This window comes from Sander lucioperca, chromosome 3 (genome assembly GCF_008315115.2).
Source record: "Sander lucioperca isolate FBNREF2018 chromosome 3, SLUC_FBN_1.2, whole genome shotgun sequence".
Taxonomy (NCBI): Eukaryota; Metazoa; Chordata; class Actinopteri; order Perciformes; family Percidae; genus Sander; species Sander lucioperca.
The window spans coordinates 28,710,102-28,725,313 of record NC_050175.1 but is presented as its reverse complement, the minus strand read 5'-3'; the positions used below and the strand labels follow the sequence as shown (position 1 = coordinate 28,725,313).

Here is a 15,212-nt window from a genome sequence, read left to right as displayed (position 1 = left end):
ACACACACACACACACACACACACACAAACTAACTAAGTGCGTGCGTTTCACTATCTTTGTGGGGACCCGTCATTGACATAATGCAGTCCCTAGCCCCTTACCCTAACCTTAACCATTACAACTAAATGCCTAACCTTAACCCTTACCCTCACCCTAACCATAACCTAATTTTAACCCTAATCCTAAAACCAAGTCTTAACCCTCAAACAGCACTTTAAACTTGTGGGGTCCAGCATTTTGGCCCCACAAAGCTGTATACTGTATTCCCGGTTTTTGGACCCCACGAATATAGTTAAACGAGAACACACACACGCGCGCACACACACACACACACACACACACACACACACACACACACACACACATACACACACACACACACACACACACACACACACACACACACACACACACACACACACCACAATCCCCTGTAGTAGACGTGAAGTGAAAGATACCACAGATCTATTTAGCAGATGCCTGACATCCCACAGTTTGGAGCCTGGAGCCTTGGAATTAGCTTAGTATGTACTCTGTACACTGGAGCGCTCCACATTGTCTCCACTACACAGCTGAAACTGCCTAAATCTTGATAGAAGAAAAAAAATTACGATTTAATAAATTTACTGTAAATACATTTTTGGATTTTAGTGAAATATCTCAAAAACTATTGGATGTTTTGCCATGTCATTTACTAAATACACTGCTCCCCTAAGGATAAATTGTAATACCTTTTCATCAGGTAAAGGTTTGAATTTGTTGGGTAAGACCACATATGTCCAAAATGGCATTCTCATCAGCCTCAACTTTGTGTTTAGTGCTAATTAGCAAATGTTCGCATGCTAACACGCTAAACTAAAACGGTGAACATGGTAATACCTGCTAAACATAAGCATGTTAGCAGTCTTATTGTGATATTGTTAGCATGATGACTTTAGCATTTAGTTTAGAGCAATGCTGAGCAGAGCTGCTAGCAGGATACATGGCTCAGAGGGTTCATCAATAATGTTAAAGTGGATAGATAGATAGCTAGATAGTGATGGTGAGTGAAAACAACAGCAAGGAAGTGATAGTTAAGGCATCGTTACACCCTGAAGCTACTATACACTGTAGTAAATGCTAACAAATATGACAGATGTTTATGGAGGTGGCACTCTAAAATGCAAACTGCTACAGATAATACATGGTGTGTTTATTAATTTCAATCTAAAATCACTACCTCTGATCCATCTGTTTGGCATTGTCCCTGGCTGTTTAGCCTTTAGTCATCCTCTAAATGTAACTTTATAGGCGGAAATAGACTAACAAACAAAGTGTCGCCTTAAGGATCTCTGGGTTGTGGGAAAACAAACTGACAGAAGAGTAACAGGTGGTGTATGAGAGAAACTTAGCAGCAACTGATTCAGTGGATATTCAGCTTGATATTTCCCAGTGTTTACATTCATTTTTAATTACTTTATTCTCTCCTAACTCTCATTAGACACATCAAGCTTTACTGAGATGATGACGATTATTGTGAAGGTGATCTTTTTCCTGGTAAATTTACAAGCTCCATCTAACAAAGTGCAGAGCTATTGCAGTATACTTGAAATGATTTGCATCCTGATGGAGGACAGGGAGGAGACTGTGGTGAATGAAAATAGCGACTAATTCGCTATATCCCAGGACACCTGCAAGGAACAGGAACAGCCTGTGACACGCACACACACACACACACACACACATTCCCACTTATGACATACAGTACGTAAACTTGTTGCCTAAATGATGAAATGGTTTGTTGCAGATATTGATTAGCCTACCAATCACTTGTGTGTGTGTGTTTTTCTCTCCTCATCTCACTGTAATCAGCACACGCAGCTCCCAGGTGGTTGTGTGTCAGTGAAATTGAGATTGACTTTCACTCTCTTGCATCACTGATAGTAAGATAGCTAATGGTTGACATCTCTAGAGGAACAGCTGAAAACCTTATCTACTTGTATATTTGTGTGAATTCTGATTCAGCAGCATTCACAGTATTGTTATCCGATTCTTCTGTACGATTTTTGGTTGCCTACTACTTCTGCATACTTTCAGCTACAAAAAACATTCAAATATCAAAAAGTTCAGCTCTTTAAGGACATTTGTGCTTGTATTCAACTTTTCGCCACCAGTTATAGTTTTTTAAATATTAAGCTTTTTTTCTTTCTACATTGAAAGTCAACGAAGCAATCTATATATCCTCTTCAGGCTTCTTCCACTTCTAAATGCTACTCCTCCCACATACTTTCACCTACAGATGTCATTCAAACTTTAAACTATTTCAAAAATATTCAGCTGTTAGAAAATGATTCAGCTTTTTGATTTCTTTTACAGTTTTTGTGTTATCACTGTTTAGTGCTTCTTTCAGGGTTTTCTGCATTTATAATGTGTGTTTGTCTATGACTTTTTTTTGACAAACTATACTATGACAAACTATACTATGACTTTTTTTGACGTACTATACCATGGCTTTTTTTTCACTTTTTTCGAGATACTATATTATGACTATTTTTGACATAATATCCCATGACTTTTTTATCCCTTTTTTCGACATACATACATTACTATGACTTTTATTGACATACTATACAATAACTTTTTTATCACTTTCTCTAATATACATTGCAATGACTATTTTCGACTTACTATACTATGACTTTTCTATCACATTTTTCGCTATACTATACTATGACTTTTTTTCGACATACTCTACTATTACTTTTTTGTCACTTTTTTTGACAAACTATACAATGACTTTTTAATCACTTTTTTTCGACATGATAAATTGACATTTTTATCACTACTATTCAGTGTCATGTAGGATCAGTGGTTGGCAATGCTGCAAACAGCACCAGCCAGAAGGCAATGCAGACCTTAACCCCTGGATCGATTCCCAGTTGAGGCTTATCCTTTTTGGGTGGAGTTTGCATGTTATTCCAGACTTTCTTTGACAGACTATACTATGACTTTTAATCATGTTTTTGGACATGCTATACTATGACTTTTTGTCTGACGTACTATACTATGACTTTTTATCACTTTTTTTCGACATGCTATTCTATGACTATAACTTTTTTTTACATATTATACTGTGACTTTTTATCACTTTTTCTGACATAATATACTATGACTTTTTTTCGACATACTATACCATGACGTTTTAATCACTTTTTTCTACCTACTATATATTTTTTTTGCTACTATTCGGTGGCTCAGTGGTTAGCAATGCTGCAAACAACACCAGCAAGAAGACATTACAGACACTTACCTCTCAAGGCTTACCCTTTTTAGGTAGAGTTTGCATGTTCGACCAGAATTTCATTGACTCACTATACTATGACTTTTTTAGTCATACTATACTACGACTTTTTCATCACTTTACTCGGCTTACTCCACTATGACTTTTTATCACTTTTGTCGACATGCTATACTACACATTTTTTCGACATAGTATACTACAACATTTTTATCACTGTAATACACTGACTTTTATCACAGTTTTTCGATATGCTATTCTATGACTTTTTTCGCCGTAATATTCTATGACTTTTTTCGACATACCTTGCTACGACTTTTAATCATTTTTTTCCAACATGGTATATGGACTTTTTTAACACTACTGTTCTGTCATGGTAGCTCGGTGGTTAGCGATTCTGCGAACTTTACCAGCAAGAAAGCACTGCAGATGCTGACTGCTGGATCGATTACCAGTCAAGGCTTAACCTTTTTGGCTGGAGTTTGCACGTTCGTCCAGAACTTCTTTGACATCTTATACAATGACTTTTTATCATTTTCTTCGACATGCTATACTATAACCTTTTTTCCGACACACTATACTATGGCTTTTATGACTTTTTTTGACATTGTAAATTGACATTTTTGTCACTACTATCCAGTGTCATGTTGGATCAGTTGTTGGCAATGCGGCAAACAGTAACCACAAGAAGGCACTACAGACACTGACCACTGGATCAATTCCCAGTCGAGGCTTATCCTTCTTGGGAGGAGTTTGCATGTTCTTCCAGACTTTCTTTGACACACTATACATTTTTTATCACTTTTATCAACTTGCTATACTTTGAGTTTTTTATCACATTTTTTTCGACATACTATACTATGACTATTTGCGACATACTATACTATGACTTTTTATCACTTTTTTACGACATGCTATACTATTACTTTTTTTCAACATACTATACTATTTTCGACATACTATACTATGACTCTTTTAATCACTTTTTTTACATGCTATGCTGTCTTTTTTATCACTTTTTTTCGACATGCTGTACTATGACTTTTTATCACTTTTTTCAACATGCTATACTATGACTACTTTCGACATACTATACTGTTACTTTTCATCACTTTTTTCAACATGCCATACTATGACTTTTTATCAAATTTTTTCAACATGCTATACTATGACTTTTTCTATATACTATACAATGACTTTTTAACACTTTTTCGACATCCTATACTATGACTATTTGCGACATACTGTACTATGACTTTTTATCACTTTTTTGACATACTTTACTATGACTTTTTATCACTTTTTTGACATACTATACTATGACCTTTTATCATTTTTTTCAACATACTATACTATGACTATTTTCGACATACTATACTATGACTCTTTTAATCACTTTTCTTTTACATGCTATGCTCTGACTTTTTTATCACTTTTTTTCGACATGCTATACTATGACTACTTTCGACATACTATACTGTTACTTTTCATCACTTTTTTCAACATGCCATACTATGACTTTTTATCAATTTTTTTCGACATACTATACTATGACTTTTTATCACTTTTTTACGACATGCTATACTATTACATTTTTCAACATACTACACTGTGACTATTTTCGACATACTATACTATGACTCTTTTAATCACTTTATTTTACATGCTGTGCTCTGACTTTTTTATCACTTTTTTTCGACATGCTATACTATGACTTGTTATCACTTTTGTCAGCATGCCATACTATGATATTATATCACTTTTTTCGACATGCTATACTGTTACTTTTTTCAACATGCTATACTATGACTATTTTCGACATACAATACTATGGCTTTTCATCACTTTTTTTAACATGCCATACTATGACTTTTTTTAAATTTTTTTTGACATGCTGTACTATGACTTTTTTCGACATGTTATACCATGACTTTTTTATCACTTTTTTTGAAATACTATATTTACTTTGTATGCCCTTTTAAACATACTATACTATGACTTTTTCTATATACTATACAATGACTTTTTATCACTTTTTTTCGACATGCTATTCTATGACTTGTTATCACTTTTATCGACATGCTATACTATGACTACTTTCGACATACTGTACTGTTACTTTTCATCACTTTTTTCAACATGTCATACTATGACATTTTATCACTTTTTTCGACATGCTATACTGTTACTTTTTTCAACATGCTATACTATGACTATTTTCGACATACAATACTATGACTTTTCATCACTTTTTTTGAAATACTATATTTACTTTGTATGCCCTTTTAAGCATACTATACTATGACTTTTTTTCAATTCGTTTTTGACATGCTGTACTATGACTTTTTTCGACATGCTATACTATGACTTTTTTCGACATGTTATACCATGACTTTTTTATCACTTTTTTTGAAATACTATATTTACTTTGTATGCCCTTTTAAACAGACTATACTATGACTTTTTCTATATACTATACAATGACTTTTTAACATTTTTTTCGACATACTATACTATGACTTTTTTTATCACTTTTACGACATACTATAATATGACTATTTGCGACATACTATACAATGACTTTTTATCACTTTTTTCGACATGCTATACTATGACTTTTTAATCACTTTTTTTCGACATGCTATACTATGACTTTTTTTTGACATACTATTCTATGACTTTTTATCACTTTTATTGACATGCTATACTATGACTTTTTATCACTTTGAATTCGACATGCTATATGATGACTTTTTGTCACATTTTGAATTTACTTTTTCAATACCACTATTCAGTTTCCTGGTGGCTCAGTGGTTTGCAATGCTGAAACAAGCACCAGTAAGAATGCACTGTAGTCAATGACCTCTGGGTTGATTCCCAGTGAAGTCTTGTTTGAAGTTTGCATGTTCTTTTAGACTTTCTTTGACAAACTACACCATGACTTCCTATCACTTTTTTGACATGCTATACCATGACCTTTTATCACGTTTTTCAACATACTATACTATGACTATTTTCGACATACTATACTATGACTCTTTTAATCACGTTTTTTACATGCTATGCTCTGACTTTTTTATCACTTTTTTTCGACATGCTATACTATGACTTTTTATCACTTTTTTTGACATGCTATACTATGACTACTTTCGACATACTATACTGTTACTTTTCATCACTTTTTTCAACATGCCATACTATGACTTTTTATCAATTTTTTTTGACATGCTATACTATGACTTTTCATCATTTTTTTCGACATACTATACTATGACTATTTGCGACATACTATACTATGACTTTTTATCACTTTTTTTTCAATATACTATACAATGACCTTTTAATCACTTTTTTCGACATGCTGTACCATGACCTTTTATCAGTTTTTTTCGACATGCTATACTATGACTTTTTATCACTTTTTTCGACATGCTGTACTATGACTTTTTTCGACATGTTATACCATGACTTTTTTATTACCTTTTTGAAATACTATATTTACTTTGTATGCCCTTTTAAACATAATATACTATGACTTTTTCCATATATATTATACAATGACTTTTTAACACTTTTTTCGACATACTATACTATGACTACTTACGACATACTATACTATGACCTTTTATCACTTTTTTCGACATGCTATATTATGACTTTTTATCACTTTTTTTCGACATACTATACTATGACTTTTTATCACTTTTTTCGACATGCTGTACTATGACTTTTTATCACTTTTTTTCGACATGCTATACTATGACTTTTTATCACTTTTTTTCGACATGCTGTACTATGACTTTTTTCGACATGCTATACCATCACTTTTTTCAACATACTATACCATGACTTTTTATCACTTTTCTTCGACATGCTATTCTATGACTTTTTTTCCGACATACTATTCTATGACCTTTTATCACTTTTTTTGACATACTATACCATGAATTTTTATCACTTTTTTTCGACATGCAATACTATGACTTTTTATCAATTTTTTCAACATACTATTCTATGACTTTTTATCACTTTTATCGACATGCTATACTATGACTTTTTTCCGACATACTATACTATGACTTTTTATCACTTTTATCGACATGCTATATTATGACTTTTTATCTCTTTTTTGACATACTTTAATATGACCTTTTATCACTTTTTTGAAACATACTATACTATGACTATTTTCGACATACTATACTATGACTCTTTTAATCACTTTTCTTTTACATGCTATGCTCTGACTTTTTTATCACCTTTTATCGACATGCTATACTATGACTACTTTCGACATACTATATTGTTACTTTTCATCACTTTTTTCAACATGCCATACTATGACTTTTTATCAATGACTTTTTGTCAATTTTTTTCACCATACTATTCTATGACTTTTTATCACTTTTTTTGACATACTATACCATGAATTTTTATCACTTTTTTCGACATGCAATACTATGACTTTTTATCAATTTTTTCAACATACTATTCTATGACTTTTTATCACTTTTATCAACATGCTATACTATGACTTTTTTTCCGACATACTATACTATGACGCTTTATCACTTTTCTCGACATACTATACTATGACTTTTTATCACTTTTTTTCAACATACTATACAATGACTTTTTATCACTTTTTTTGACATACTATACCATAACTTTTTATCACTTTTTTTTGACACACTATACTATGAGTTTTTTTCGACATACTATACTATGACTTTTTATCACTTTTATCGACATGCTATATTATGACTTTTTATCTCTTTTTTGACATACTTTACTATGACTTTTTATCACTTTTATCGACATACTATGCTATGACCTTTTATCACTTTTTTCAACATACTATACTATGACTATTTTCGACATACTATACTATGACTCTTTTAATCACTTTTCTTTTACATGCCATACTATGACTTTTTATCAGTTTTTTGAAATACTATATTTACTTTGTATGCCCTTTTAAACATACTATACTATGACTTTTTCGACATACTATACTATGACTATTTGTGACATACTTTACTATGACTTTTTATCACTTTGAATTCGACATACTATACTATGACTATTTGTGACATACTTTACTATGACTTTTTATCACTTTGAATTCAACATGCTATATGATTCATCCAGACTTTCTTTGACAAACTATACCATGACTTTTTATCACTTTTTTTGAAATACTATATTTACTTTTTATGACTTTTTAAACAGTACTATACTATGACTTTTTTCTATATATTACACAATGACTTTTTTACGACTTTTTTTCGACATACCATACTATGACTTTTTATATCACTTTTTTTGACATACTATACTATGTTTTTTTATCACTTTTTTACGACATGCTGTACTATGACTACTTTCGACATACTATACTGTTACTTTTCATCACTTTTTCTATATACTATACAATGACTTTTTAACACTTTTTCGACATACTCTACTATGACTATTTGCGACATACTCTACTATTACTTTTTATCACTTTTTTCGACATACTATACTATGACTTTTTATCACTTTTTTACGACATATACTATCACTTTTTTTCGACATACTATACTATGATTTTTTATCACTTTTTTTCAACATACTATACAATGACTTTTTATTAATTTTTTTCAACATAATAATTCTATGACTTTTTATCACTTTTTTTGACATACTATACCATGACTTTTTATCACTTTTTTTCAACAAGCTATACTATGATTTTTTTTCGACATACTATACTATGACTTTTTATCACTTTTTTCGACATGCTATACTTTGACTTTTTTTTGACATACTATTCTATGACTTTTTATCACTTTTTTTGACATGCTGTACTATGACTTTTTTCGACATGCTATACCATTACTTTTTTCGACATACTATACCATGACTTTTTATCACTTTTTTTGACATACTATACTATTACTTTTCGTCACTTTTTTCAACGTGCCATAATATTTTTTTTATCACTTTTATTCGACAAACTATAATATACTATGACTTTTTATATCTCTCTTTTTGACATACTATACTACTACTTTTTTTCAACATTCCATACTATGACTTTTTACCATTTTTTTTTGACATACTATACTATGACTTTTTATCACTTTTTTCGACATACTATATTATGACTATGTTTGACATTGTATACTCTGACTTTTTATCAGTTTTTCGACATACTATACTATGACTATTTTTGACATACTATACTCTGACTTTTTATCACTTTTTTTCGACATGCTATACTGACTTTTTATCACTTTTTTCGACACGCTATGCTATGACTTTTTTATCACTTTTTTCAACATACTATACTAAAAGTTTTTAATGTTTTTTTTGTCATGCCATACTATTACTACATATACTATACTATGACTTGTTTTTATCACTTTTTCGATAAACTATATGACTTTTTATTACTTTTTTTGACATACCTACGCTATGACTTTTCGAAAAAAAACTTAAAATATTCCACTTTATCGAATACATTATTGGTATTATTCAACCTTTCAATGAAATTAATTCTAATGAAAACCATTCTCACTTTTTCAACTCTTCTCACTACACACCGTCTTACGCAATTATTCCTGCAATCCAGTTTAGCTTCAGCCATTTACTTTTTCAGCTTCCACAAGCATTTTCTATTTTTTTGTCTATTCCTCAGTACCTCCCCCCCTCTGTTTCTCTTCACACATTTAAAGGTCCAATGTGTAGGAATTTCTCCATCTAGCATTGAGATCTTATATATCGCAATCAACTCTCTCGCACCACGCAGTTCAAAGTACGTATTACACTACAGTAGCCTTCACGCTTCAAAAAGCTAGTCTTTTGCTCTTTTCAATATCCTTTTTCTTTTTCTAGGCGAAGAAGAAGACTCCTGTTCCAGAAATTTTGATTTTGAATACGTGTGGTCCTCCGTGTTTCCTTCTTCAAATTTTCCGTGGCCGGGAAGCTACGATACCCGTTAGCAGCATTAGCAGCACCTGTGAGTTTATCATGTGACAGCGAAAACACGAAAGGCGGAGCAGTATGTCCTGTATGTCAATTACCGGCTAACGTATTTCAAGATGGCGCATGAATATGGAGCGTCTAACCCAATTCATGCAAATGCAAATAAAATTTCAAGCCAAAAGGAATACTTGGAATTGATGGTTGTGGTAAATATTCATGAAAAAGGACAAGTCTGTGAACGGGCAACACAGATTTTGATAATGAACAATTAAACACGTTACACACTGGGCCTTTAAGCAAACATGATTGCAAGTAGATTTCCTGCTGCAGCATTATTCATGGTGTTTAGAGTGGAAGCAATGCAAAATGAACTGTATTGCCACATTTGCCCAGAGGCAGAGCAATTGAACATAATGAACAGATTTGTTGCTTTATTTAGGCTGTACTGAAGAAAGATTGTTGTGTTGTGTGTTGTAGTGCCCCCTCCTGACCAGTATTTGCAAATACAGAAAGAGAAGAACCAGTGAGGGATATATTTTTTTCATTCTCTCTATATAGTAATATGCATACAATATTCCTGCTTCTATATGTTTTTTAAGGTTGACGTTTACTGTTAATGTACTCAATTTTAGAATATTCTTTTCATAACATTCTGTGTTCTAATAATAAAGTACAAAATTTATGTAGCATATGTCCTACACAATATAGCTAGAAGTGCAAAACAGAATAGAGCACATAATTTAAACAACATTTAAAATATTAATGCATTCATAAAGAGGAAGGTAGAGTTTAAAAAAAAATAGAAGAGAGGGTTTTTCACACAAAGTCATACTGTTTCTTATTTGGAAAATGCTCCAAATGTATTTGTAGTATAACCCTCTATATGCTATATATAATCACATTTAGGAAAAATGAGAAAACACAAAAAAAGAAGACAGCAACAAAAAATGTTTGCACAATAATTTACGTTTACTTAAGGATTAGCATGTCTAAACTCACATTTCACATAATGCATAATAGTTCAAGTAGAAAAACAGTAATTTTTTAATGCATACCAAAATATAAAACTTAGCTTTGTACAGTCATGCGATAATATAAATGAAGTAATGGAGATCATATATATGTATATATTCTGTATAAATGTATAGGTTCAGCTAAAGTTCAGAGTCTCAGAGTTTTTGCCAGCTTCCTCTCTGTCTGGGTAAGAATCTCATGCTGAGCTGTTCGGCCTCCTGCTGATGCTCAACTGGCTGCTGGGAGAGGTTGTTGGTCTGTGGGAGGCAGTCCAGGGTCAAGCCCTCATGAGGGCAAACAGAGTACTGGGAAAGCAACGTCACTAGGATGGACTTCATCATCACCATGGCGATGTGCTTGCCAACGCAGGCGCGAGGGCCCGAACCGAACGGCTGGAAGTAACGGCGGGGAGCCTGAAGGAAGACAGAGGGTTACAGATTAGAGAGGTAGTAAAAGCCCCTGAATCAAATTTGTCAAAATAAATAAATTAATTACTAAATAAATAAATATTCAAGAAAGAACAAAACAACCTTCGATATTAGTCATAAAAAAACACTCAAAACTCATCAGGACTGTGTGGGTGTGGTTTGATCAGATTTAACTGACAGTGGCAATATAAACCACCAAGTGTCATCACATTCTGATTCAATTCTGTGACATCAAATTTTTCAGCCAAGCCTTGCCCACTTTAAAGAAGTGAGAAAAGCAAGGACGAAAAAAGAAATGCAGACATTTCTCGTGAAATATCCATAATTGTTCTAACTTTGGTAGAAAATTGTCTGTTCACATGGGTCTTTATTTATTCACTTTAAGTTATTTTATCGGATACTTTCTGAGTCCCAGAACCTCAGTTTGGCAAAACATTATTCATCTACTTACATTTTTTTTAAAGTTTTCCAGACTGAATTCATTGGGTTTGAGAAAAAACTCTGTCCGGTGCATGTGGCCGACGTTCAGAATTATATTTGTGCCCTTCGGTACCCTGTAGCCATCTATGATGTCATCAGATAGGGCTCGACGCATGGTGAAGTCCACCACAGGGTGGAAGCGCAAGCATTCGTTGATGAAGCTTTCCAGCACCTGCAACTTCTGACAGTCCCCGTTCTGAAGCTGTCTTTCACCTGCAACGAGACAATGGCCATGAGATATAATTACGTTGAAATACTCACTAAATCTAGCATTGGTAGACAGCTCTTAATCTCTACAATATTTCATCAGTGTCAGTGTCTTTAAGTCTTGATTTACCAGCTACTTACATACAACAGTGTCTATCTCCTGAAGCAGCTGCAGCTCCACATCTGGATTCTGTTTGAGGAGCAGCAGCATGAAGAACAGGCTGATGGACAGAGTGTCTGGTGCCGCGATCACCATCTCCAGCACACACTGTCTCACATTCTCCGCAGACAGTTCACCATGGTTCTGAAAACACATGCGCACAAACACACACACACACACACACACACACACACACACACACACACACACACACACACACACACACACATACACACACACAAATGTGAATAAGCCGCTTTACTTATTTCACCATTAGAGGATTTCTGACATAAGTGTTGGAGGAACCTGAAAGCCTGAAGAATGAAAAAAGGGCAAAAAAGGGATTGGGTTTTCTTTGAAATTGAAGAACTCTGAGTATTTGCAAAAAGAAGTGGCAAAGATTGAATTTCTCAGACTGACCTGTGCAAATATGAGCTCTGCGGTGAAGTTGATGTTGTCCAGCTTATCTGCCTGCTCCATAGCTCTCCTCTTCTGTTCTACAAGGCTTTCTATTGCATCTTGCAACTCCTGGCTGTGAGATGACAGATATATAACACTTAATTTTTAAACAAATCAAGTCCAATGAAGAAGCATGATAATAAGAATGATAAAGTGATTGAGTGACTCACGCCGCTGCCTTGTGCCTCTGGTGAATCCAGTCAAATTTGAAGTAAATGTCTGGTTTGATCAGCACAGTTTGCCACGTGTCAAAATACTTCTGAATCTTCAGCAGCAGCTCTTTTTCTGGACATAGAGTTAACACAAAGATATCAAGAACACTGTATTTTAACTGAATTAAACCACATGTGCTTGATCCATCTTTCCAGACAAAAAGGTATATCTGATTTACAACTTGCATGATAATATAAATTAAGAGATTAATGCATGCCTACTTACCATTGACAGGTACACCCAGGAAGAGTCTGTTCGAGATGTCGACCACGGTGCAGCGCAGCAAACTGAGAACATCCACATGGTCCAAACTCTCCAGGTCGTCCAGGTGAGTCAGTGTGGAGGAGATGCTAACCTCAACTGTCTGCTGCAAGCCCGGACCTGTCAGCGCTGATACAGAAAATCAAAGTTTTTGTGATTGAGGTTAAATCAAATACTGCAAGATTTCAAGATTTAAGATTTCTTTATTTGTATTTATGCTGCACAAATGTTTCACACATCCACCATGCAGTCAGTAAACAATATATATACAAGCTTATCATTTAAAGCACTTAATAAATCATTTAAGATTATGCTGAAATAGAATAAAATAAGTAGTTTTAATAAAATATTTTAGAGGAACAGTCTTTTTTGTGCAGTTCACATTCTCTGATTGCTATGGGAAAGAAGCTGTTTAACAGCCGAGTAGTCCTTGATCTAATACTTCTGTATCTTTTCCCGGACTGCATGAGTGTGGACATGCCACACAGCCTCCTTGTATCTGAAATCACGGAATAACTGGATCAATCAGTTAATCTGCAAAGCTAAAGGTTGAAATGCTACCTTTGGTGAAGTAGGTGCGAATCTTCTTCCACAGAGGTATGTTGCTGTTAAATATGATGCCTCTTTCATTCATGCCCATGCAGCTGAGTCCCTGCTTGCTCCCAAAACGTGAAGTATAATGTCCATTCTTCAGTACATGGTGCACCGCTGATGCTCTTATGTTGAAAAAAGAAAAAAAATTCAGATTATCAATTTAAATTTAAATTTAAATTAATAAATGGTAACTATATTCATCAGCATTAACAGAGATAACCAACCTGCTGAGAATGAGGGTCTCCTCTCCATTGATCCAGACTCTGACAATGTCTCCGTACTTGTTGTTGTAGTAGTTGCTGGCTGTGCCTATACCGGTCCAAATGAATCTCACATATGACAGAAGTGGCCCCAAACCCAGACAGAAAGAAGGACCTGTCGTTTAAATAAAAATAAATGTGTTTCGGCTTAGACAAAATTCAGTTATGAGTTTAAAATAGTACCAAAATTAGCACCAGCACAAAGAAAGACATTGCAAAGTGTCAAACCATTGAACCTACCTGGCACAGTTTTCTTGTCTTTGTGGCTCCATGCAAACAAGAGAAGACAGACAAGCAGGATAAGGGTTCTGGTTGCCATGGAGATACCCGGAGATCCCACTGCAGTGGCGTTCGGGGACACGGAGACCAGGTCTGCCACTTTGGCACCCAAACCTACAGGAGTCATCGCCCGTTCACAAGCAGAGATCAGATCCATAAGAAGGCAGATTTAAAACAACCTGCACAAACACGACAAACTGTCCGAGTGATGAGAGCTGCCTCAACACTCTGGCTTTCTCTTTATATGAGGTCTGACGCTGAGCTGGTTACGAGCCAGGTCAGGGTAATGCAAAAGCCACAACAGGGAAGGGAAATGGTAAACAATACACTTGGAACCTTGAGGGGTTGGATTTGTGCCTGCGCCCTTGAGCGTACAGGTTTTAGTTGAGTGAGTACATGTGGAGCAATCCAATGGGTTCATGGGTTGTATTTGACATTTTGGTGATGAAAAGCAAGTTTTGCTCTCCCTTTGAACATCAAAAGAATCTGATTGCAGTTCCTATAAATAAAGAGCACCTGGCCTGTGAGAATATGTGAAATCTGGTTATTGTAATTGTAATTGTAATTACGTTTGATCTATCTTGCATGATAAAATTCTGTTTTTTAA

At 34.1% G+C, this 15,212-nt stretch overlaps 1 protein-coding gene and 1 long non-coding RNA gene across 2 annotated transcripts; both read right to left on the bottom strand.

The window, feature by feature from the left end:
- Positions 1–3,754: 3,754 nt before the first annotated feature.
- LOC116054657 lies at positions 3,755–6,558 on the bottom strand. The gene is made up of 2 exons (XR_004896893.1): positions 6,519–6,558; positions 3,755–3,802 (listed from the first exon to the last, which is right to left on the bottom strand). It is a non-coding gene; the product is annotated as an uncharacterized LOC116054657 (long non-coding RNA).
- Positions 6,559–11,270: 4,712 nt separating this feature from the next.
- On the bottom strand, positions 11,271–14,833 carry LOC116054646 (aromatase). Its single transcript, XM_031306306.2, has 9 exons — positions 14,567–14,833; positions 14,291–14,441; positions 14,034–14,188; positions 13,437–13,601; positions 13,169–13,283; positions 12,960–13,071; positions 12,521–12,683; positions 12,144–12,385; positions 11,271–11,677 (listed from the first exon to the last, which is right to left on the bottom strand). Exons 1-9 carry the CDS (start codon positions 14,760–14,762, stop codon positions 11,420–11,422), a joined length of 1,557 nt encoding a protein of 518 aa, XP_031162166.1. The 5' UTR covers positions 14,763–14,833; the 3' UTR covers positions 11,271–11,419.
- Positions 14,834–15,212: the final 379 nt, after the last annotated feature.

Coding starts and splice junctions, on each gene's coding strand:
- LOC116054646 (XM_031306306.2), bottom strand. CDS start 14,762: ATGGATCTGATCTCTGCTTGTGAACGGGCGATGACTCCTGTAGGTTTG. Junction 13,602..14,033: donor TCGCACCTACTTCACCAAAG/GTAGCATTTCAA, acceptor TTTCTGTATCAG/CGCTGACAGGTCCGGGCTTG. Junction 13,072..13,168: donor CAGAGGCACAAGGCAGCGGC/GTGAGTCACTCA, acceptor GTCATCTCACAG/CCAGGAGTTGCAAGATGCAA.